At 39.2% G+C, this 24,686-nt stretch overlaps 1 protein-coding gene across 1 annotated transcript in view; it reads left to right on the top strand.

Moving 5' to 3' along the window:
- The first annotated feature begins 16,087 nt into the window (after window positions 1–16,087).
- The window catches only part of DTHD1 (death domain containing 1), a 45,641-nt gene continuing 37,042 nt past the window's right edge, over window positions 16,088–24,686 (top strand). The window contains exons 1-3 of the mRNA XM_016196068.2: window positions 16,088–16,358; window positions 18,933–19,542; window positions 23,219–23,549. Of these exons, the coding sequence (XP_016051554.2) occupies window positions 16,088–16,358; window positions 18,933–19,542; window positions 23,219–23,549 (1,212 nt within the window). The remainder of the gene's footprint in view (window positions 16,359–18,932; window positions 19,543–23,218; window positions 23,550–24,686) is intronic.

Below are 24,686 nucleotides of genomic sequence, written 5' to 3'. Positions count from 1 at the left end.
CACCTCAAAGAAAACAGCGCTGGAAAGTGGAGGCTATATATCCTGATGGATTCTTTGGAGCAAGAAGAAGGCACAAGAGATTGAGCAGCAGAGAGAGTAGCAGGTCTGTACTTGGACCTTCTGGGAAGATCTCACCTTTGATGCCTATTAGCAGAGCCTAAGGTTTATAGCTTTCAAGGCCTTGGCAACAGACTTCACAAGGAACCAGGAAGAAGCAGAAAAACTGCAGGTGCCTCATGGTAGCTGGTAGGATATTCCTTGAGGCCACTTAAGACATCCCTTAGAAAAACTCATCAATAGTTGAGGGGACGAAGGAGGCAGGGAAAGAGATCTCAGTCCCCTTTCATTTGTGAGAAGCCATATAACAGTGGGAATATCAAACCAGGTTGGTCAGGAAAACAGACTTCACACTGAGTGTTTCAACAAAGAGGATTTAATATACGAAATGGTGACACAGCTGTGGGGGCCCTGAGAGAATAAAGGGAATACTAGGGCAAACCCAGAGCTCATAAGGATAAGCAACAACTTCCCCAAGGGCTGAGCAAGAAAAACGGAAAAAGGGAACTTACTAGAATAGCAGCTTAGTAGAGGGGCCTAGAGAGCTGAGGCTTGGACCTTCGATCAGGGGTCCCACCTGGCTGGTGCTGGTTTCTCTAAGGCAAATGATGAGATTTGTTCTGGAAGTACCAAAAGGAGTGGGGACAGTCACCTTGGGGTCATTTTTCATTTCTAGGCAGTACTGAGAGAAAAAACAAGACAGAGGAGGGTCTTCTCTGTCCCCCTCCTCCCCCCCCCCCCCAGACTCCTCCCGTGACTCCTACTGGCAGACCAGATAAGATGTCAGATGGCAAAGATGTGTCACAGGAGCATATAGAAAAATAGGTTGGGGACGAAGACATGGTAGGTACACAGAGTGAACACAAAAAGCCCTGCATGGTATGACTGCTATTATGTGCCTATATTTTTTCTCCCATGTTGGTGTGATTCTGTATTGTTCAAAATTTAAAGATGAAAAGCATGAAAACGATAAAATGTCTTGTAATATTACTTCCATAAAAAAATTTGCTATAAAGTATGACAAAGACATTGTTTTTGAAAGACATTTTTTAACACTTAGGTTTTATATATTGACATAGTAATATTAAATAACTCCATTCAGCATCCTGAAGATATATTTTTCAGGCAATTTTAGACACATTAGAAATGATTTAATATTAGAGGCTTGGCTGATAATGTCTGCTCTTTAATGTTTCTTTGTGAAAATGCTTTGCCCTGCTTTCTAGGACACAAAATTCTGGGATCTCAACCAGGTACATTGGAACTTACTTAATTTTTATTTGATGAAATGTTGGACTCGCACATTCACATATTGTGAAACAGTAGGATGAACTCTTGTACTGGAAAACTATAAGTGAGGTACTTTAATTTTAATAATAACTTCTAGTCAAATTATCTTCTTGCATATTTAGTATTTGAAACACATGGATTGTGCTTACTTTAATCCAAAGCACAGGATATTGGACTCTGAAGCCTGACTGCACAGATCTCAATCCCTAGGCTAGGTCTAAAATGCTCATTCTTTCAACAGATGTTTATTACACTGTTACTCCATCAGATAGGTTTCCCATCTGTTCTGGGAAAAGGGGTTTATTATAGGAAGTAGACTTTACAATTGTGGGAGGAGCCAGCAAAGTGAAGGTCTAGAAGGAAGAGCTTAGAGGATCAGAAATGTTAGCAAGCAGCTACTCTGAGAAGCCAATTACATCCAGTAACTAAATTAGTATCATAAATGGAGATCCCATGTAGAGCTTTATGAAGAGTTGTTCTTTCTGTGAAGGCCCACTCTATGGGCCCACTCTATGGGCCTTCACAGCCAAGCATCTGGGGGTGTACATGAGGCCAGTGTTGATCCTCACAGCCAGTAGGCTGGGAGAAGAGCCACAAGCAGAGCAGAGGAGAACTGAGAGATGCTGGAACCCACTGATCACCACTTCATCTGTCCCTCATTTATCGTGGCTACAAAGCAACTTTCAGAGAGTAATGTCAGCAGTGTTACTTCCAATTTTCAAACTTCTTGCAAGTTCTTGTTTTGGCTAACTCAATAGCAGGGGGACCAGATAGGTGAGGGGGTTCTGGGAAACATAGTTTAACCAAGATGATGCAAGTCCATCACAGCCTGCCTGTACTGTTAAAAAACCTTATTAAATGACCCATGAAATGGGAATAAAAACGGGGTAATTGTGAAGGTGGAATGACATAATGCATGTGAAGATTTTAAGTGTCTACAACATGGTAAACACTCAAAAATGTTTTTATTATGACATATTAAATAGATTAACAAAAATGGAAAGTAGTATAATCCACCCTGCTCAAGGTAAATTAAGGCCATAATATGTACATTGCTATGGTGGCTAAAAGACTGTGTCTCTGGGACCTCTGACTGCGGAGAGTGTAACTGACTAATGTCCCCAGCTGCTAAGCTCTGGAACTCATCACCTCGATTTGCTAGGGCCACACCTTCCCATTGCTCCCAGCAAGTGACTGGGATGGCAGTGATGCTAAGGCAGGACTTCTTCTGGGAGACCTGGGACGCCTCTGGCAGCAGAGTGTTTGGTTTAAGACCTCCCAATGGCAATGCTGAATTTTCCTTAGAGCAGCAAGGTCTACCTAGAATCTCTTCTTCTTCTTTTCCTTCCTTCCTTTTTTCCTTCCTTCCTTTTTTCCTTCCTTCCTTTTTTCCTTCCTCCCTCCCTCCCTTCCTTCCTTCCTTCCTTCCTTCCTTCCTTCCTTCCTTCCTTCCTTCCTTCCTTCCTTCCTTCCTTCCTTCCTTCCTTCCTTCCCCCTTCCTTCCCTCCTTTCTCCTTCCTTCTTTCTCTCTCTCTTCCTCACTCAAGGTCAGACCAAGCCTCTTCCAACTCCCCTGTCTTTATACAGAAGAGAAGGGAAGAAGGGAAAAGTTTTTCTCCCCTACAGAAAGAAATAATATTTAGGTGAGCAGTGAATAGTTTAACAGTTCCAATTCAGGTGAGTGTGTGAGATTTACACATAGCACTTTTATTTAAAAGAATAAATCTTTCCTTTTCACCCAAGTCAGTTGCTGATATGGAACTAATTGGTAGCAGATGTAGCTCTGAGGTGAAACCTCATCATGAAGCTAGCTCATCCCTCAGTGTCCTCAATCCTAAAATCAGGAGGTGGGACTAGGGGGACTGAAGGGAGCACTTCCAGCTCTGGAATCATATGATACCTTATCAATTTAAGCTTAATCAATTTCAACATTTAAATAGCTAATTATCATAAAAGAACACAAACAGGAATGACAAAAAGAGGTGGCACTGGCTAGAGGAAGTTTCCAAACTCACATCTGTTTACAGAGACACGGTCAGGAAATGGATTCTAGTGAAGCATTTCCTCTCAAATTAAATACGAAAGTTATATCACATAATGAGCCTTTTGAAGTTCCAAGAACTCAAAATTCCATCCAGTGATCTGACCTGAAAATGGATCCTTAAGCAGTCAAAAGAGCTAATTCATTAAAGGAAAAATACGATACTAAAAATATCTACAGTTTCTTAGTCATTATAGTAGTTTTGTGAAACTATAACCAACTTAAAAACACTTTTTTTTTTAGTAAATATTGGACAAAATAGATACTATACTTGACAACAAAGAGGAATAGTCTTGGTAACTATTTAAAATAGAGCAGTTTGTTTTGTTTCAAGCATAACTGTTAATAACTACTTTATTCTAACAGTCAACATAAACAAAACAATCAGATCTGAAAGAACTTGGTTTTAACTTTGTTGTGAAATATCAGATAATCTTTACATGCTGCAACATGTTGAGAACTGCTCTTTTACCTGTAGCACTAAGATAAACGCCAAACAAAAATACATAATAAATTCAGATTACATAGCATTAGAAATTGTTTATTTAAGTCTATCTGAAATCGCTGGCTAGCTAGCCTCCCCTGGGAGGCTAAACTACACAAACAGGATCAGTTTCCCACTTTAGTATCAGCTCCATGAGGAATGGGACTTGTGTCTTCAGTGCCTTAAAGGGTATCTGACACACAGTAGATGCTTAGGAAACATTTGTAATGAATGAGCATATTTGTACATTTTCTTGCTCAATTTAGGCTTAAAATAAAAATTATTAGCACTCATCAAAATGGACGGATCTCATTTCTTCACAACACATGGAATGCATTTGGGAATGTATGTATAAATATGTATGTACAATCAGATGCCACTTATATTTCCTGTATAGTGAGGTGTTTGCTATTGTTTTCTTCTAAATATTGAACAGGAACTCTCTACTTGTGGAAAATTCCTTGAGTCTGAGCTGACAAAGTGTTATAAGCTCGATTTTATTGTGGTATTGAGGCTTTAAAGGAGATATCTTTCAAAACCTCAAAGGAAACTATATTCTATATAGCAGATGCAATCAGCTATGGTGCAAAAACAGCCCTTTCCTAAAGGCTCATGAGAGATCCAAAGGCTTTGGCTCTCAATTTTCAGCTGAAAGAGGCTAGAAGCAATTACCTGCTACTGTATACTTCCATTGGTGTACCATTTTTGTATCCCAGAGCATCATTTTAGAGTAAACATAGGGGGTGGGGAAGTCATATTGGCAATTAATATAGAGTAGTAGTAAAAATCCCAGGATATCCTAGAGAGGAAGCAGGTGTGCGTAAAACTATTTCTTTCAGTGCCTTACATACTGTATGTAGGTCAGGAAAACAAACAATGTTTAAATTTTCATTCAAACTCACATCCATAAAGTTTTCTCTGGGCCAACCAAATTCAATTATATACCAGTTTGAGAGATTCAAGGATTAAGCCGAAAAATGCTATTGTTAAAAATACATTGCTATATAACCTAGAAGTCTTTTTTTTTTCTTTAAGTTCAAGATGTTGACTGCTTTACAGTTCTTGTCCCCACGGCAACAGGATGTGCTTGGTCTCACTAGATGAATGAAACAACAGCCTCCATGCAGCATCCCTGGGGATGGTTTCACCGTGAAGCTCTCCCAGCTGCTACACTCATGGTTTATCTGCTTCTTTCTGCAAACTGGGGACTTTGCAACAGGCTTAAAGTGGCCTTTGAGGATGTCTGAAATTATTCATATTTAACATCTACCACTCCACTGACCTGCCTGTGCTATTTGCTTTCTTCCCTTTGCTTTTCGTGTCTAATCTATAGCACTCGTTCTGTTAACACCCTGTTTAATACACGGTGTTTAATGATTTGCTCTTTTGATGTGAATTTTTGGTTTCCTATGATTGTTATCAAATGCAATGTTTAGTCACTCCTACTACATTTTTAAGATCCCCAAGGACCAATACTATTTCTTCTAAGCCACTTACATATTAGGACAATGCTTAGCACACAATAAACCCACAACATACATTGCCTGGTAGGCCCCTGCCTCTGTAACTGTGCGTGCACAGGTCACTTCAGGGCCCCTGACTCTGTAATTTGTATGTGCACAGGTCAGTTGTTCTCACTTTATCTAGCAGAGATTTGGTGATAAAAACCTGTCTTCGCTAGAATGGGTTACTGCAGATGATCTGATCTTGCTGTTTGTTCTAGTATAGTTCACAGGTGACGTTCATTAAAGTTGTCCCCAAATGGGTTACCGTATCTATTATTGGCCCAGTTCTCACGGCTGTGCTGTAGGAAGGACATCACCACTGTCATGTTGAAACAGTTAACACTGCATGGAAGCTGAAGCTGTATCCAGATAGCAAATTTTCTCAAGAATTCACTTGCCTTATTAGACTCTGCTTCTTTGTTTATTTTGTATAATGCAAAAGGGCATTGCCTGAGCTGCTGAATTGAGTAACAGCTCAAAATACCAGTCTTCAAGGTCATGCAAACACACTGCTATTTCCTCCTTTGGACAGGATAAGGATTTCAACTGTAAAAATCCTCAAAATATGTCTATCTACTCATAAATAGCCATCCCATGGATCACCTCTTCTTCTCAAAAGCATGCCGAAAATGTTTTCTTGTTTGTTTTTAATTCCTAGCACGTCCTCTGCTATCCATCCTTGAAGTGCTCTTAATAATGTTGACATTGTTTCCCACGTATTCAGTTTAGAGCTTGTTGTTGAAATGAGAACAAACAAAGTACAAGAAAATATGTGAGGGCCTGATACTTTAAAAAAATCTAGAATTTCTTAATGAGAATATTTCGAATATGTGAAAAATTCCTATATAAATTTTTATAGCTTATCACACAAGGTAAAGTCTGAAGGCTCCTTATACTTCCTACTTATTAAATTAGGAATTATCAATTCTTTTACTGCTTTAAGCTATCATTAAAATTTTGAAGATTTAATGGATGAAACTGTGGTTTTTAAGAGCTCTCTAACAGAGGAGCCAGTTCTTCTTGTGGATGACTATATGATTTCTCTTGTACATTTTAAATAAGAGAAGTCCTCTAGTATTGAACATTCTGTCCTATTTCTTCCTCTTAGGATATAAGTAAGGCCCTGGGGAGATTAACTCCTTCAAATATTGTATATGTGGAATCAAAAACAAAAACAAAATAAACTGATGAACAAAATAGATCCAGTGATATAGAAGCATGGAACAGACTGATGAATCTCAGTGGGAAGGTGAGAAGATGGGGGTGGAAAGAGATTAACCAAAGAATTTATATGCGTATATGCATAACCCGTGGACACAGACAGTAGTGTGGTGAAGGCCTGGGGCTAGGGGTAAAAGGGGTCAATGGGGGAAAAAAGAGACACCTGTAATTCTTTCAACAATAAAGATAAATTTAAAAAAACCAAAATCACAAGTTAGCCACTTCCCATACATAGGCACAGACTAACTGTCCTGTCCTGTGTAATCAAATAAATCCATAGGGCACCTTTACTGAAATACAATTCAATAATTAATCCCTACTCACCCAGTTTTATTTTTCAGGAGCTATCTTAGACTTTAGAAAAATACAAACCATTTTAAGATTAAGGAGGAATTACAACTATGTATTTGCAGCAATAGAAAGTTTGAGAAGAGTGGTGGGGTAGACAAATTGGACTCTACTGTTTAAACTAGAATTTTCTAACTCTCACCCCACCTGGACAAAGTGGCTCAGAGCATTCATGATCTATTAGGATTTTTCCTATAAAACAAAACTAATATTCTTAAGCAATAACTATGTATAAAAGAAGTGTAGACCTGATTTAAAGACCTGATTTTCACATAGCTTTCTCAGTTCCTTTGTAGGTAGCATCCAAGAGTTAAAAACGACCCTCATCCTGTGTTAGATAATACCACAGAGTATTTCTAACTTCAGCTTTAGCTTCTGCCTCCTTGCTAGACCTATTTAAATTTTCTAACCAGTTTAATGAGCTCCAAAAATAAATGTATATTATACAGAAAACCGAAGCACACTCACCAGTTACAGAGAAATGACACAGAGAGGGCACTGATGCAGTATGTGACCTAAATAACCCAAAACAGATTTAATTCAATATGGGAACCAGGGATTACATTGGAGCTGTTATCTGGGTCTACCAGGAACTGTAACAGCATCTTCAAAATGTGGCACATTCTTGGATCATCTATGTCCTAACAAAATTTGAGTCCATGAGAATAGAAATTAATTCATTCTCATTCTCATTTTTATCACAGAGTTAAAAAAAAAAAAAAATCAAATGAGGTTCCCTTAAAATTTTATAGCTAATTCTGAATTAAGTAATGGACCAGTAAAAAAATCATGCATTTCTGACAGTGCTCAAAATAAGAGAAAGAAAAAACGGTTCCCAGTGATATCAATTCACTGTGCAGACTTAACACATAGGCTCAGAGGTACCTGGAAAGACATCACAGGGCAGCTTTGATTTTACCGTTATAGATTCATTCTTTAGAAATGCAAGTAATGCTAGTGAGGCACCTCATGGACCTGCCAAGACTCTAGTGCAAATGGGTTTATCCAAGTGATTTTTGGCAGATGACTCAAGGTAGCAGGAGAGAAAGAACAACATGGAAGATATGCCAAAAGGGAGAAATGGGGGAAAACAAGGCCAGGGAGATGCCAGTGATCATTTCACAATAAAAATGCTCTCCTGGGCCAGCTCTGGCTGGTCCCCCCACACCCACTGCCACTCACTGAGATCCTAGGATGGCCCTGAACCTGGTGATGAGAGCAGTGGAGAGTGAAAGTAAAGCATAAAAGAAAGATTGATAGTATCTTTTTCTGACACTGAACATGGTTAATATCTGCAGTGGATGTAAATAATTTGAGACAGCAGTTGATAAGTGTAAGATCAAATGTGGCAACATAATCTATGAGGGGAGAAAGTTGTGATTCTGAAGAACTTAATACTTTATTTATAATGAATTTTACTTCTGAGAAACGAAGGCATCTGAGGATTCAATGTATGCAATATTGTTCTCTTAGTAATGGACACTGGAGGTTCCTGAGGGAGTCTCAGCCCATCCGAATTTAGTTGGAAATGTTCAGTGAGTTATGGAAAGCCTCCAGCTGGGCAGCCCCCAGCATCCTATTTCACTTCAAAAAAGTTTCCATGATGAGGATATAGTTTATGCTGAAGAATTTGTTTCTTGCAGATTTATTTTTGCAGTGTGAGGAACAGACTTCTGATGGAAATTCAACTTTCAGAGAGACGCGTCCTTGTCTGACAAGTCTAGACGTAGGCTCCTGAGAGATGTGATAGTGTGTAGGGAGCAGGCCCACTCTATGGGGGGAGATCTAGGCGAGTTGTGCTCCTCTGGGTTTCCTGCCCAGAGGGAAGGATGGAACCTAGACGTGAACTTGGAGAAATATCTAGTGTCAAAACATAGTAGGCCCTTTCTTTTCCTTTTTCTTAAAAATACTTTCTTCTTTCAATTATTTCTTCTTTCTTTTTGACAGAAAAATGCCTCAAATCTCTGACCACACCCTGGTAGAAGTCAAACGTGAGGAAGGTATAGAAACGCATTCTAAATACTGGGTTGTCACTCACGCAGGAGGACACTGTAGGAGTGCACCTGGCACACCCTCATTTAAAATCTGTCTCAGAAGTTCTGGCAGAGAAGAAAACTGTCTAGTTTTCATTTCACATGAAAATTACTTCAGCGGTTTTATACCATAGGCCTATGACTGTATAATGAGTCATAATCCTTCCAAATACAATTACTCAATAGAGAAGGGCTGCAAAGCTGTAATCAAAACACTGATACTAATTTCAGAGGCCATTAATGCTGTTAAAAAAGGAGCTTTTCTATCCAAATGATGGAATACCCTTAATTACTTTTCTTAAAAATATTTTTAAAATTTTTTATTTCATTGATTTAAGAGAGAGAAAGGAGAGAGAGAGACATTGATTTGTTGTTGCACTTATTTCTGCATTCATTGGTTGCTTCTTGTATGTGTCCTGGCCAGAGACTGAACCCACAACCTTGGTGTATCAGGACAATGCTCTAACCAACTGAGCTACCTGCCCAGGGCCTACTTTTCTGTTCTAACAGTCCCTGACACCCTGAACAACCATGTTCTTTACACAGTGACTGCAAACTTGCCAACAAGAACTTTCACTACTAAATTCCAAGGTATGACAAACCATCTCAAAATCAGTACTTACTGGAATTGAATGGTACAGACTCAAGAATGTACTTAAGCACAGTGGAATGAACCGATCCCTGCAAATATGTCTGCTTTAGTTTTTGAAATCTAGGGACTTAGTCTGAATCAATTTTACCTCCACTTCTCATCAACACATGAAAATGACAAAAATAAAAGACATTTCAAATCTATAATTAAACTGCTCCATCACCATTTTTTGTTTTTGGTTTTTAATTGAGTTTTTCAGTTGTTTTCATTCACATGAAAATAAAAAACAAGGAGTTAGTTCCTTGTGTGGATCTTATTTAGAGCCCAGGTTTTAAAACTTATATTTGAAAAAATGCAAGGCATTTGTAACTTTTATGAGATGATTGGAAATCTGAACCCTGTCCAACTATTTGAAAATATGAAGAAATTTTTTTAAATTATGTTTTTAGAACAAAGGTATGTTGATTTTTTAAAAGAACATGTGGATTGGTTATTACATTCCCTTATTGTCTTAACCATAAAACATTTATTGACCTTCTGCTATATCCAGACTTCTGTGCTCCAGATGAATTATTTGATATTGAGCCATTACCAGGTGGCAATTATTCCACCTCTGCTTGAAGATCATGCCCAGCCTATTGACTACTTTTAAGTTCATTCTTGGACACTTGCCACTGAATTCCAAGCATCTTCAAATGATAAATTACTCTTAATAGAGTGAATAGAGTATGTGTTAGCTGTTCTGAAGTAACCCACATGTTGTGAATACGTTATGTCAATTTTAATATCATTGCCAAAGGATCCGTAGTGAATGCAACATTTGGCCATGGTTCTTTTTTAATACGTGCATTTAGTTTATATCAAAGTTACGCATGTATAGTGTTTCTAAAGAATGAAATAGCATGACAACAACTCTGAGAAAAGTATCTGATGCTTGGTCCTTGCCCTCCTCCCAACCCAAGTACCCAAGTATCTGTCAGTGCCCTCCAGCCACAGGCCACCAGGAACACACCCGTGATTTAACAGGATGGACCTATTACTCATTTTAGTGAGGGAAAACTTAAACCATGGGAAGCCATGGGGCATCTCAGTTAAACTATGTTAAAATTATTATAGACTTGGGCTTTGGTTGTGTGATTTTGGGGAAGTTTCCTGCTCTGGATTTGATGCTGTTTAAAAGCGGGGATAATTCTATGATTGAGCATGTCAATAAATTATAAATATGGCAGGGCAGACTAGAAAGATGCTAACTCTCCATTCATTAAGAAGCAGTCCTCACTCATACAGCTGGAATAGGAGGATGTTTAGTATTTTGTGTCTTGGACAATGCTCATAATCTTATCTATTTTTAGATATGATTATAGAGTGGTCTTCATTGTGCCTTGATCAATCATTGCCACTGAATGGCCTTGTCTGATGTTGATGTTCTGTGAAATTCTTCATGTTCAACAGAAGGACACCAAGGTCTAGCAGATAGTTCTGGACTAGTTCCTAGAGGTCAGGAGTGGCTTCTTTTCCTCCTACATCTTTCTCTAGAAGCAATCACACTTAATTTTTTAGCAGTTTCTTCTGGTCCTTACCTCCAGATTCCTAAATATTAGTTTCTCCTTATTTTAAAATATTTGACTTCCTACTGTAGAAATAAGCCTTTTGCTCTCATATCTATACTATTATACTCATTCTCCACATACACACCCCTGTACCCATCCTGGTAAGGTGCTTATATTACCGGTTTTAAAGTAATTATAGATATTTTTGTTATTTTGGCTATGTAAATATTATGCATAGCAAGGCTAGTATACTATGATTATAGATCCTTTTCTTTAGAATTTAGTTATTGGTTGTCTCATTTTATTGCATTTGCTCAGTTATCAATAAAAATTCTTCCCAGAAATCTCTAACAGAATTGCAAAAGTTCTCTTAAAATGGTGAAACATTAAGTAGTTCTCCAGCCCTCCAGGGCCGCTCCAGGTGGATGCTGTCACCTGGGCTAGAGCTCTTGAGGCCCATGGCATTGCTGTCACCTGGCACTTCGTTTTAGGCATCTGATTTACATCTCTCTTTCGCTGTGTTTTCTATTTCCTGACTTTTTTCTTGTGTTTCTCTGTTGTTTTTGTTAGAGTACATCCCTCAATGGCTTCCCAAGGAAAGAAACACAAAAGGGCAATTTTTTGATATGCATACCTGAAAATGCCCTTTCTCTCACTGCTTAGTAGAATGTGACTTTGGGGGAACCAGAGTTCTAAATTAGAAAAAGGTTTCCCTCTGAATACTGAAGTCACAACTCTATTTTTTTCCTAGGCCTCAGTGTTGTCGTTGAGACATCAAATGCCTACTCACGTAATGTGACTTTTTTTCCCCATTTTGGAGGCTATTAGGATCTTTGTCCTATTTTGAATATTCATGATACTATGACCAGTTATACTGTGTGTGTTTTTTCCTTGCATGTATTGTTCTGGGCCTTTTTAGTCTGGGATTTCAGGTCCTTCCACTCTGGGAAACTTCATAAAACTATTTCTCAGATAATTTCTTTTCTTCTGTTTTCTCTCTCTAGGACTCATATTAGTTGACCATATGGATTGAACGGTTAATATTTCTACCCTCCTTTTTTACCTCTATTGTCTCTTTGTCTTTTTGTTTGACATTCTGGGAGATTTTTTAAACTGCTTCTTTCTACCCTTATATCAGTTTTAAAAATCTGTTATCACATTTTAATTTCTGTATGGTCTTTCTTAGTGCCTGAAACCTAACCTTTTTCAAAGAAAATCTTGTCTTATTTTTTGGGCACATTACCTTCTCTTGTCCCAGATTCTACGAATGTTAATTATAGATTTATATGATATTTTCTTTTCTTCCTTGTGTTGGCTCTATTTTTCTCAAGTCCTTTATTCTTGTTTCTTTACTCTCTTGCATCACATTAGAATCTTTCTCAAATGCCTGACCTCCTTGACTGTTAATTTACACTTAAAAGTGAGGTGCTTATTAGGTTTGGAAGTTGATATATTTAGATTGGGCTTATGACTGGGTGCTTCATTTTTGCTGATCTGGGAAGGGCAGGGCGAGCTTTTGGGGGTGGGGAGTAGGCGGACACTGGAAGCTTCACTACCTATAACTTTTTCTTTTCCAAGTTTGAGTTACTCTCAAGAAGAAACCTCTCATCTTCTGCCTGAAAGGTTAAACAAGTAACTATCTTACTTACTTGAATTTTGTCTCTACACATTTTGCTACTTTTGAATATCAAGAAGTATGGTTGTCTTTTCAATCCCATAATGTATTGTGTGAATTCAAGACTGCATCCTAATTCCTTTAATGTCAGTGGAAGAACAGAATTCTTAGTAAAAAAATGTATATAAGAGGATTAAAGCCACAATGAAGGTGCTAATCAAATTAAACCCATCAAGGTAAATTTTTGCAAACAACTTCTGTGGGTGTCACCAATCTTGCCAGCAAATGTTGGTCGGTTCTTTCCGTGGTTAGTGACATCAGTTGATTGAAAAACAAGATGCAGGAGCATGCAGATGCTTGTTTAAACAAGTAAATGCAGCGTGACTTGTGGGAGGTCTCACTGTGCAAACGTTACATGTTCTTGGGAAGCCAGACAGAGGACAAGTTTAGACTTGAGAAGAATGAATGAATGTCAATGAGGCTAAGGAGAAATATTTTGGTTTGTTTTCCCTGCTCTGAGAAAGAATTTTCCAATATATCAAAAGGAAAAAAAAATGTACATTGGTCCAGTATTTAGCATTTTAGTATAAGTTTTATCCAATGCTTAAAATGTACATAGTGTACATTCTCTATTAATCTCTCCCACTTCTAGGGAATCCTCTGCCACCCACTTACTGATGACAGTCAAATATGCCAATATTATTCTGACTTTTCTTCTAAATTTCTAACACATTCCAAAAAATTTTCCTGTTATCTCAAATTCAACAAATCTAAAATTAATTAAATTATCTACCTATTAAGCCTAATGTTTTTCCTAAATTCCTTAACTCAATGAATTGTTTTACCACTTGTTCAGTCACCTAAACTAAAAATTTTAGTCATACTCCACTACCTACCACAATTCTTGCACCAGCAGTCAGTAAGCATTTCTCAGATGAATGTATGGGTGGATTTTCAATGCTTTCTATTCCTCTCCCTCTCACTGATGACTTAGCAAGTTTTATCCACCCTGTTTCCAATCCCCTCTCGAAGCATCCCTTCCCTGGCCTGCACCATTCCTCCTCTATTACAGGCCCTCAAGGCTTTGAACTCAACCATCTAAACCACTTGCATTCCTCCAGCAAAGGTTTGGTCACATTTTAACTTAGTTAGAAAATATTCAGCTTCTTTTTTGTCTGCAAAATGAAATTCCAACTGTTTCTTCTGACTCCCCATAATGATGACACTCTGTTCTTGCCACCTCCCCGACTCACTGAACACTCTTCTACAGCCACACTTCCCCGGCTTGATCACACTGTGCCACGGCACGCCTCCGTGCCTTCGATCATATTATTTCCCGTGCTGGAATGTTTCTTCCCTCCATTGTCTAGCATGCTCACATCCTGATCACAATTCAGCTCCTAATTCCAACATCTCCCGGGCCTCTAATCAGAACTCATTTTTTCACTCCCCAAAGCTTTCATGGTACTGTTCATTCATACTGCTGCTCTGGCCTTAAACACAGTCTGAGCTGTATTTTAACAATTTGTTCATGAATTTGCCTCTTTCCAAAGTCCTAACAAGCCCTATTCCCAGCAGTTAGATACAGTTAATGATATAGAAGGTTTTCCAAGTTGGCATCAAATGAAAGCCAGGTATACATTTATTATTGAGAATCACACATATTTCAGGAATTAAAAGAAAAAAATATAATTGAACCAGAAAGTCTTTTGTATTGAGAAGAGGGTGAAAAGTATCAAAACAATGTGATTCATGATGTGATACGGGCTCTTGTCATGGATCACTTATATCAGTGACCTGATTCATTCAGATTTCCCCTGGAGAATGAGCCCAGCTCAGCCCCAGCCACCACTCCTCACCCCGCTCCTTCCCTTTTCTCTCCCACTCTCCCGACCACAAGCCCTGTGGGCAGTATTTAGACCCATGGCATTCATTCCTATTCTTTATTTACTAGGTCTGCGTTTCCCCATCTCTTCTTCCCGGTATCCTGAGTGTACCTCTAAGAACCCCAGTGCCTACGATGAGATAAGGCGATGCCTGGGGGAGGGAAGCATTCCAGCTCCCGCCGGACAGCTTTCGTTTCCTTCCAGTACCTCGGCGAGAACAGGAGCCCGTCTGAACGCAGGGCCTTCTCCCTCCGGCTCTGTGTTCTCCCTTATTAGAATGGGGGGGGGCGGGGGAAAGGAGGAAGCAGGCTGTTCTGGGTTCCTCTGTAAATCCCCAGCCAACTTAGGGGCCCAGCCGTGGTGAGAACTTGCTGTATCTGAATTTTTAATTAAACATGGTGAAGACTTCTTGTTAGTTCAGAGAAAAAGCCACTTTTCAGGTTGGCTTTCTTTTAGTGAAGGGGCATTTTATCCAATTAGAGGGAAATTATCAGAGAGTAAAGAAGCCAAGTATCTACCTCAATCTGATTGCAGACGTGCCATATTAGAAGGTGCTAATTAAACTCACCCAACCAATGGTAATAGACTCTGCCCCAGCAAAAGATTATTTTTTAAAGCTCCTCACTATTAAAAAATTATAAATATATGCTAATTAGAATGTAATTGTACCCACATGTAATTGTACCCAGGTTCAACGATTATTAATTTATAGCCAATCTTATTTCATTTATCCACCACTCCCACACTCCCAGATTATTTTGAATTCAGACACCATATTATTTCACTCCTAAGTATTTAAAAAAAATTTTTAAATATGTTTTTATTGATTTCAGAGCGAGGAAGGGAGAGGGATAGATAGAAACATCAATGATGAGAGAGTCATTGATCGGCTGCCTCCTGCAAGCCCCCCACTGGGGATCAAGCCCACAACCCAGGCATGTGCCCAGACTGGGAATCGAACCCTGACCTCCTGGTTGATGGGTCTGTGCTGAACCACTGAGCCACGTTGGCCAGGCTCATTCCTAAGTATTTTTAAGTATCGAATAGGAATCTCATTAGTGGTATTGTCCAAACAATTTACCTTTGATAATAAACCTCTCATCTTTCCACGGAATCTGTATTTTGTTCCCTTGAACCTTGGAAAGTCTGTGGGGTTTCCATAGTGCCCTGAATGTGTAAAACTTACATGGAGAATGGGGCTGTGTGAGCCAGCTCAGCCTCCATGATTAATCCATTCTGTACACAATGGCACCCAGGGTGCAGGAACGCCCCTGCTTTGGTCACCTAGTAACTTTTCACTGGTCAACAAGAAGCTGAATAAACTATTATGTTGTGAGAAAGTGCTTGGCTAGCTGACTTGGATCATCTCCTAGGTTTTAGGAGAAACAACCATTGCCAAGTTTGAATTTGCTAAACCTTTAGGTTTTGCTGGCAGAAAAGAAGCATTTCCCTCTTGGAGCATAAAATGGATACGGAAGATATGGGCTCGGGAAAACTAGGCCAAATACTGAAGCAGATTTGGAGACAGAACCTGATGCTGAAGCAGGCATTGCTGGGCCATGACCACAGTGACGGGGCCGGTGGGGCCACTTGGATTGCCACTGTGGTCTTTCTGGGGCAGGAGCTCAGCAGGGCCCTTCATCAGCTCTTGGAGCACACTGCAGGCACCTTGCGCTCCACCTGCCAGCAGCTGTGTGGACTGCTTGACAAAGACAATCAGTGCACCTGGACACAAGGCAGGTATTTATTTTATTCATTCTTTCTCTAAGAAATATTGATGGGGTAGCCACTCTGAGAGGGGCTGAGGAGCATATAGAGAAACCAAAGATAGAATTTCTGTCCACAAGGGACAAACAACGCAATAGGGGGAGTAAGATGAGACAAATGCACAGTAATGCAAGAAAATTGAGGCCAGTTCCATTAGAAAGATGCAAATAAAGTATGTTAAGGTGGGGACAGGGGCAGGGTGGAGGGGGTCAATGGGGGGAAAAGGGGGGCATCTGTAATATTTTCAACAATAAAGATAAGTTAAAAAACAAAAACACAGTGAGATATCACTTCACACCCAGTAGGATAACTAACATTAAAAAGACAGACGACAAGCATTGGCAAAAATGTAGAGAAATTGGAACACTGGTCCATTGCTGGTAGGAATGTAAAATGGTGCCGATATTTTGAAAAACAGTCTGGCAGGTCCATAAAATAGTAAACCCAGCAATTCCACTTCCAATGAAATTAAAAACATGTCCACAGAAAAATTTGTACTTGAATATCAAAGCAGCAGAATTCATAATAGCCAAAAAGTTAAAACAGTTCAAATGCTCGCCACTTGATGAATTGATAAAGTATTGTAGAGCCACGTGATAGAATATTATTAGGCCATATAAAAGAATGAGGTACTGACACAGGCTACAATACAGACGAACCCCTGAAAACGTTATGCTAAGTGAAAGAAGCCAGGCATGAAAGGCCACATATTGTCTGGTTCCATTTATATGAATTGGCCAGATAGGCAAATCCATAGAGACACAGAGTAGATTAGTGGTGGCCAGGAAGGGGTGGGGTGGGGTGGAAGCTACACAAAATATTTCACTGGAAGACAGCAGAAAAAAGTATGTTAAAGCCTTAGAGGCAGGCGAGATTCCATTTTTTAGAGTGAGGATTTGGGAATTGCACTAAATAAATGTGATATTTAAACTGAAGCTTCAGGAATGAAGTGGATGTATGCAGCCAGAAACTGGGAATCTTGAGACAGCATTCCAGGCAGGGGTATTATCAGCAAGGCAGGACAAGCAGTTTTTCCATAATGGAATATGACATTCTATTTTTAGACTTAGTTGAGTTTTGAACCTATTAGTTGCAAAAAACATTGGAAAGACTGGGGTGAGCTGGGTTATGGAATTGGACACTCCCCCCCCCCACACACACACTCTAAGAGGAGCTCAGTTTCTGGGGAATAGGCCTGCTACGGGTGCTGAGAAGCACAGTACAGCAGGAACAACATGAGGTATATGATCTCAGACAACAGTTACTCTAGATAAGAAGATGGGCGGCATCATGAAAACCAATTCTAAATAATACAGTGTCAAGACAAGTGGGCAGGTCTTATTAACCAGGGATCTAGGGCAGATAATGTCAAGAAATTCAGTCTAGAGGGCAGATGGTGGGCGTCTGGAAAATCTGTCCAAAGCAGCAGCCCCAGAGGCCGTCAGCTGGAACTCACAGGCAGGATTCGAATCTCTGCAGGGAACTCAGTGTGCTCCTAGGCAACATATTAAGCCAAATAGTTATTCACAGAAAGTGATAAAGACTCAGCTATCAGAACAGAGGTTCAAAATAAACACAGGGTCTCAGATACAAGATAAAAAACAAGTTGTCAGCATTGGAGCCCAAAGTTAAGTCCAGACCAGTGAAAGGATGATTTATTCACGATTCTGAAAACATGGAGCTCTGGAGCCTTAAATATCATATTCCATATCTCAGAATTGAATTCTGGAGACTGGAGAGTTGCTAAGACTGCAAGAAGGCGTCAGGTGACACCAGCTGTGAGGAGAGAAATGAATAGGAGCATGGTAGGCAGTGGGGAAGGAGTGAGAGAGGTTGCGTCCCGTCTGATCCCGGCGAGGCTGAGGGAAGAGGCTTGACTGTTTAGTAGTGTTTCAGGACCACTGCCACTTCTAACCACAGAATCAGTATAATTAGAGCTATTCTTTGAGAGACTAATTTGAAAATTGCCAATGATCACAAGCTCAGCAGGAGAAATAGTGCCAACCTAATCCAATTCTCATAGCAGCAAACAAAATACTCCATTTAGCATCGACACCGGCAGAAATGATGTTTCCATGGCATGCCTCTACCCAAGTCTCATCTAGAGTGTTTTGCTAAATTTTAGGCAAATAATTATAAGTGGATAATTGATAAACTGTAGTACATTCAAAGGAGAAATAACTAGTCTCAAAAATCTTAGCCAGTAAGGAGTGGCTAAGGGAGATGTTGGCTTCAATTGGACAGCCTACGGGGAGGCTGGAACATCTGTCTTCCAATATTCAAAGCATTTTCACAAGCAAATAGGATTTGACTTATTACCTTTTACTGCACGAAAAAGCAATTTGTTCCCAGTTCCTAGATGTGTTAAAAGAATGACAGTTGTGCCAATGACTTCTCCTTCAGCAGGGAGACTGGCCGAAAGGCCCAGGAAGGGCCTTTGTGGGTTTCTCAGGTCCCCGTGTCGCACCTCCGTACATGTCGGTGGGGAACAGAATTTGGCTTCATTTTGCATTGACTCTTGTCACGTGTCTGTGTGTGTGTAGAAATCGTTCCTTTCACAGACCGCCTCCTGAAAATAAGCGGACACTTGGGGAGCACTGCTACACTCCTCAGGGAAGAAGAGAAGCAGATGCGTGATTCATGCGGCACGCGCGACGAATGTCCTCCCCTGCGGACAATGCCGGCCATTCAGGGTCCGGCAGCCACAGGCGGCGCTGCAGGAGGGCAGGAGGGTGGCACGGGGACAGCTAAGGGCCCCCCAGCCGGGGAGGAAAGCCAGGGCGCTCCCCGGGACCCGGCACAGGCAAACGAAGCGCACGGGAGCTCGGGGTCAGGGGACAAAGGCAGCAATGCATCGGTGCATGGGGACGTCGCCGGGCAGGAAGAGTCACAGAGCGAGCTGTTCCCAGATAATGCAGAGAATGGAAGGGACAAACAAGCAGCCCACGCGCCCGCTGAGAGCATGGCTGGCGACAGGGAAGGGACACAGGACCTCATCCAGCCAGCAGCAGGAGAGGCCCAGGAGAGCTCAGACAGCCAGAGGGAAGAGCCTGCTGTGGCCTCAACGACAGGGGATCCGGCCAATGCACCTGCCAGCGGCCTGCCCGGTGATTCCGAGAGGCTCAAGCAGGACCAGAGCGTAATGCAAAAGGCGTAAGTAAACGTGGCCAGCTGGCCTGGGCCCCTTTCAGTGCGCTCCTGAAGCTAGGACTCAGAACATTTATACACGAATACGGCTTTATATTTCCACTTAATATCTCCAGAAGATAGTGTAAACCAGTAATTCCGTTTAAATTACTTCTACAAAGATGTAAGTGGCTCCAATGACTAATATGTTTGTTTCTTATAGCTTTAGGAGACAAATGTGTTAAATGTTTTTTAAAGGAGGAAGAAATTGATATGAGAAAGTAGTTAAAATGTATCATTGTCCAGAACAGAGACACTTTAAAATCACTATTTTTTCAATTATATTAAGAAAAAATGAGGAGGCTGAAAAGTGTTCAAAATTTAGGAGAGAATTTTCCAACCTCAGATTTCTTTTACTTACGTTCCTAAGTGAATTCCCAGATTTATTTTATTTATGAGTAATCATGAATTCTATGTCTGTAGAACTCTAGGGGAATCATGGAGAAGCTTTGAAGATTCTTAAAATTAAATGTATTTTCATACCAATTAAATCTCCTTGGTTCAGAGTTTTCACCGGATTCTCAAAGAAACTGTGACTTCAAAAAGTGTGTAAGACTGATCTATTTTATAACTTATTTTCCCAATACAAGTAGGTAATTATCCCTATGTGTTCAAATAAAATGCTCACAAGCCACATTCCCCCAGCAAAAACAACACCCTTAGAAGGCAATGGGGAATAGTAAAAAATAAAATAAAATTAAAATTAAAAAATCATTGTTTTTTGAGTCAGACAGACTTACATTTTATCTCCTGTTTTATTACAAACTAGTTCTGTGACACTGGGCAACTTGCTTCATTACTGAGCCTATTTTCCTCTTCGTAGAAATTGTATATATTTTCTGGGATTACTTGGTAAAGCCAAATGAGAAAATCAGGTAAAGGTCTTAGCACCGTTCCACTTTGCAGAAGTTCACGCTCAGCTAAATGTTAGTGTGTTCATTTATTTCACCCCCAAAAACCTTCACTTTCTCCCCACACAACTAATCTTCACTTGTCTCCTCGCTACCACCATGTGTGGTGCTCTTTCAGATGCACGGTACCATTTCGGGACAGCACCGCAAATGAGCTAAGATCCCAGAAGAGTCATTCTACTCACTTTGACTTTAGTCATCTCATTTATAAAATGAAGAGGTTGAGGCAGTTCAGCTGTGAGGACAAATCTGAAAATCTAATAAATTCTACAGGTGTCCCAGAAGTGCATTCAATGCATGAAAGGCCCCCATAGTTGGAAAGAATGACTCCCCCTGCAAAACAACTATTGAAGTAGCCAAACAGTTGCTCTCATTTCACTTGAGAAAAACATTAACACTTCAGATCCTCACCCTCAGAACTGACTCAAAGCATCTGACAAATGAGTCATTGCTGAATCACTCCCTCTCACACCTCCCTCTCACAACTAGGTGTTTCCTAGCTGCTGATTTCCTCTTTGTGGCCTACAAGCCAATTGTGCTTGGCTTGCACATTTAAGAAGGACTACTCATTGCAATCTCGCAGGCTAGGAGGCTGTCATGCCACATAAAAGATGAGTGTCATAAACAAAACCTAACTCAGGATCTGTTGTGATTCCTCCCTGAATAGCTTTTTCAAAAAAGGCCTATCTTTTCTAGTGTAGTCGTCCTATATGAACAGATTCAAAGGGAAACAAAACTAGAATAAACCAATGTGATTATTTTCTATTTGGTTAGGGTTAAGGTAAATGAAAGCATTTACAGGTCTCCCCACCCTACTTCATCTGTCTTTGGTACGAGTGCATTGAGATGGTTCCCAGAGCACAGAAGAGAGTCATTCTTGAAGTCATTCTTGACGACTGGGTCACTGTGTCCTCTACTAGACAATGTTTCTCATTTTCTGAATTACCATAATCACCTTCATCAGAGAATACATGCATATACTAATGGGCTGAGTAATTTTCTATTCTTTCTAACTTTATGGGTTCAGAATTATAAATATAGGGTGTCCCAAAAATGTATATACACTTCAACAGCTCAATTTTGAAAGTGAAATGTATTTTCATAAACACTGCCTTTATAATTATTCAAAATGTGTATACACATTTTTGGGGGACACCCTATATAAATAAATATCCCTCTCTTCAATTTCAACATATTTGTTAGATTTCTATGTTAAAGTGAACTATAAGATTCAAGTTACTAATAATTAATAACCGAAGTTACTAATAACTGGTGATTCTAAAACTGGTTATTAATGCTGTATCTTGTACAGATCCTCTAATTTGCCTTTGACATTGTTTATATTATTTTACTGGTATAAAATGAGAAGTAGTAAGAAGAGGAGAAACTCAAGCTGGAAATTTTAATGTAGAGATCTAACATTTATTGAGCACTCATTTTATACTAAACTATTTTATAAGAAGTTTAAATATTTTATCTCATTTAATCTTCACACTATTGTGGATTAGATATTAGTTTAAGTATGTAATGCATAAAAAACCCAGGGCTTTGGAATGATTTGAGGAAGTATGATATTATATTAGAAAGTTTGAGTTTTGGGTTAAAGACAGATGGAATCAATTATTGATTCTATAACTTACCATCTGTGTAATCTTCAGCAAGTCAAAATTTTTAAACCTGTTTCCTTATCTGTAAAATGGTGATGATATACTTGCTTGACCCCAAAGTTGGAGATTAAATGAAGTAATATATTGCCTAAAACCTGGCCCACAGAAAGAACTAAAATATTAGCTATTTTAATAATAATTATTGATGTTTAAGGCCAAACAAATAGCAAGTGACTGATCTCAAATTTGAATTCAAATCTATAAAACTGTCAAATCTTTGGCAAAGGTAACACAAATGGTCAAAATAAGCTTTTGCTCAAAATATGCTTTTGGATTTATTCTTTGAGGATTTTTAACCTATGGACACAGACATTGGTATGGGGAAGGTCTGGGGGTGGCGTGGATGTGAGGTGGAGGGCACCAATGGGGAGAAAAAGGGAACATCTGTAATACTTTCAACAATAAAGATAAATTTTTAAAAAATGAAAAGGGGGAAAAAGAGAAAATTTTAAAGTTCATATTTGATTTGCAAAAAAATAAAATAAAATAAATATTAGTTTCTAATTACCTTGATTAGTCATAAGTTCACAGCACTTTTGTATCTTTCTCAGTTTTTCTAAAAAATGGGATAAACATCATCATTTGATCTAATGTGTCTAGACAATTCCAATACGAGATATACATTTACTCCCCTCATAATTTAAGGAACTACTCAGGTGTCAGTACTTGATTTATTAAGAGGCTTCAGCCATCTTCAGATTCATATTGTGATGTGAACAAAACTGATGAATGAATCAACCACTTAAATAATAATAGTAATAACAATAGCTAACATGTATAATACTATGTTCTAGGCACAGATTTTTAATTATTTAACATATAATAGTTCATTTAATTCTCACAGACTTCCTATGAAATTGGTTATTATTTTATTACCATGTTATAGTTGAGGAAACTAAGGCACAGAGAGGTTGAGTATATTGCCTAAGGTCACAGCATCAGTAAGTGGGAGAATTGGGTTCATATGAAGACAATGTGACCATAGAGCTTAGGCTCTTATATATTTACCCATACAGTACATAAATCAAATATTTGCCAAAAGCGTGTCCTTTTATTTCCCTGCAGGTATCTTGACGTGCTGGGTGATGATACGGGCCCCCAAGTGTCTTGTTACATCAGGGCCCCATCATACCTTCTGCAACATCTAGAATGCCGAATAATTAATAGCATGAGTTCTTTAATAGTGAGTGATAATGAAGAGTTGGTCAGCAATGTCATCACTGTTGAGTGCTCAGCTGTGGAAACAAGAATTCCATTTCCAATATGCATCGCAATCCCATTCACCGCACGTTATAGGGGAAATTACAAAGACATCATGGTGAAAGTGTCCGACATAAACCTCCAGTCAAGTTACCTGACCCCAAGTTCACTAGAAGGCGTGAGAGGAAGTTACAAGGTTGGTAAACCATTGGCCACATCTACACTTGCTCTTTACCTCCTCTTGGAAACATCACTCAGACTACCAGATTGTACTATAGATATAATTACTCATTGGTATCAAATGAAAGGGTTGATAGGTCTATGTTAGCACATTCACACTTTATTTGACATCCACAAAGATCAAAGAACAGAAATTATTGGCCAAATTTAGGGAGAGAGAACTTGGGTCTAGGACACAATGAATGCTTTATTTTCACCTGGGAAACAAAACCAATACCATGGCTTCATTAGCTTCATGCCTTAGGCTAGCTTTAGACCAACATTTTTATTGTGATGGACCTTTGCAAAATTTAAGAATGTTAGAGTCCCCAGATTATAGTAGCTTTCTCATGATCATTCATGGGCTAGGGAAATATGTTAAAATGAACAATTGCACATGTGTATGTATGCCTTGAGATAGTTATTAAGCCTAGGATTTGTGTTTAGCCCACCCGTGGAAGGCAGTATATGTGGTAGTTAGGATGTTGGTTGTGAGGGATTCAAATGTGGTTCCCATACTTTCTTGTTATGTGAACTTTGGTAAATCATGTAACCTTGCTACGGCTCAATTTCTTCATCTGAAAAATGAACAAATAACAGTATCTACCTGATAGGGTCATAAGGACAAAATGAGAAAATATTGCACACTTAAAAAGATAAAAGGAAGCCTAAAAACACTTGCTAGGAGTTAAAATTATAATTTTTCCATGGTATACTTTACTGTATGATTCTGAGGATCTCTATGGTCACAAATCCATATGTTTTGAAGAAAGAATATATACGATTATTAAACTTAGCATAGATTTGATGGGAACATTGGTTTAGGGTACTTCTGTGAACCAGTGAACTTACTTTGAAACAATTTAAATATTTGTCTTTTTAGCTTTATGTAAACTGTCATTGGTTGAAGAGGAGGGCAGAGAATAAATGTAAAGAAATTCCATGCATACAAGAAATTCTTTATAATATATCTCTACCTTTTCTGGTTTGGTCTTTTCTGAGTTACAAATAAGGTTATATAGTTAAATATGAGAGCTAAGCCTGTTCAATCATTTACTCCAATTCATGCAACTAATACATTTTATATTTAGTCTAGGAAGAATGTAAGTATATC

Source organism: Miniopterus natalensis, chromosome 1 (genome assembly GCF_054644295.1).
Source record: "Miniopterus natalensis isolate mMinNat1 chromosome 1, mMinNat1.hap1, whole genome shotgun sequence".
Classification (NCBI taxonomy): domain Eukaryota; kingdom Metazoa; phylum Chordata; class Mammalia; order Chiroptera; family Miniopteridae; genus Miniopterus; species Miniopterus natalensis.
Note: the sequence above shows the minus strand (reverse complement) of the source record. Positions and strands in the feature narration are given on the sequence as shown.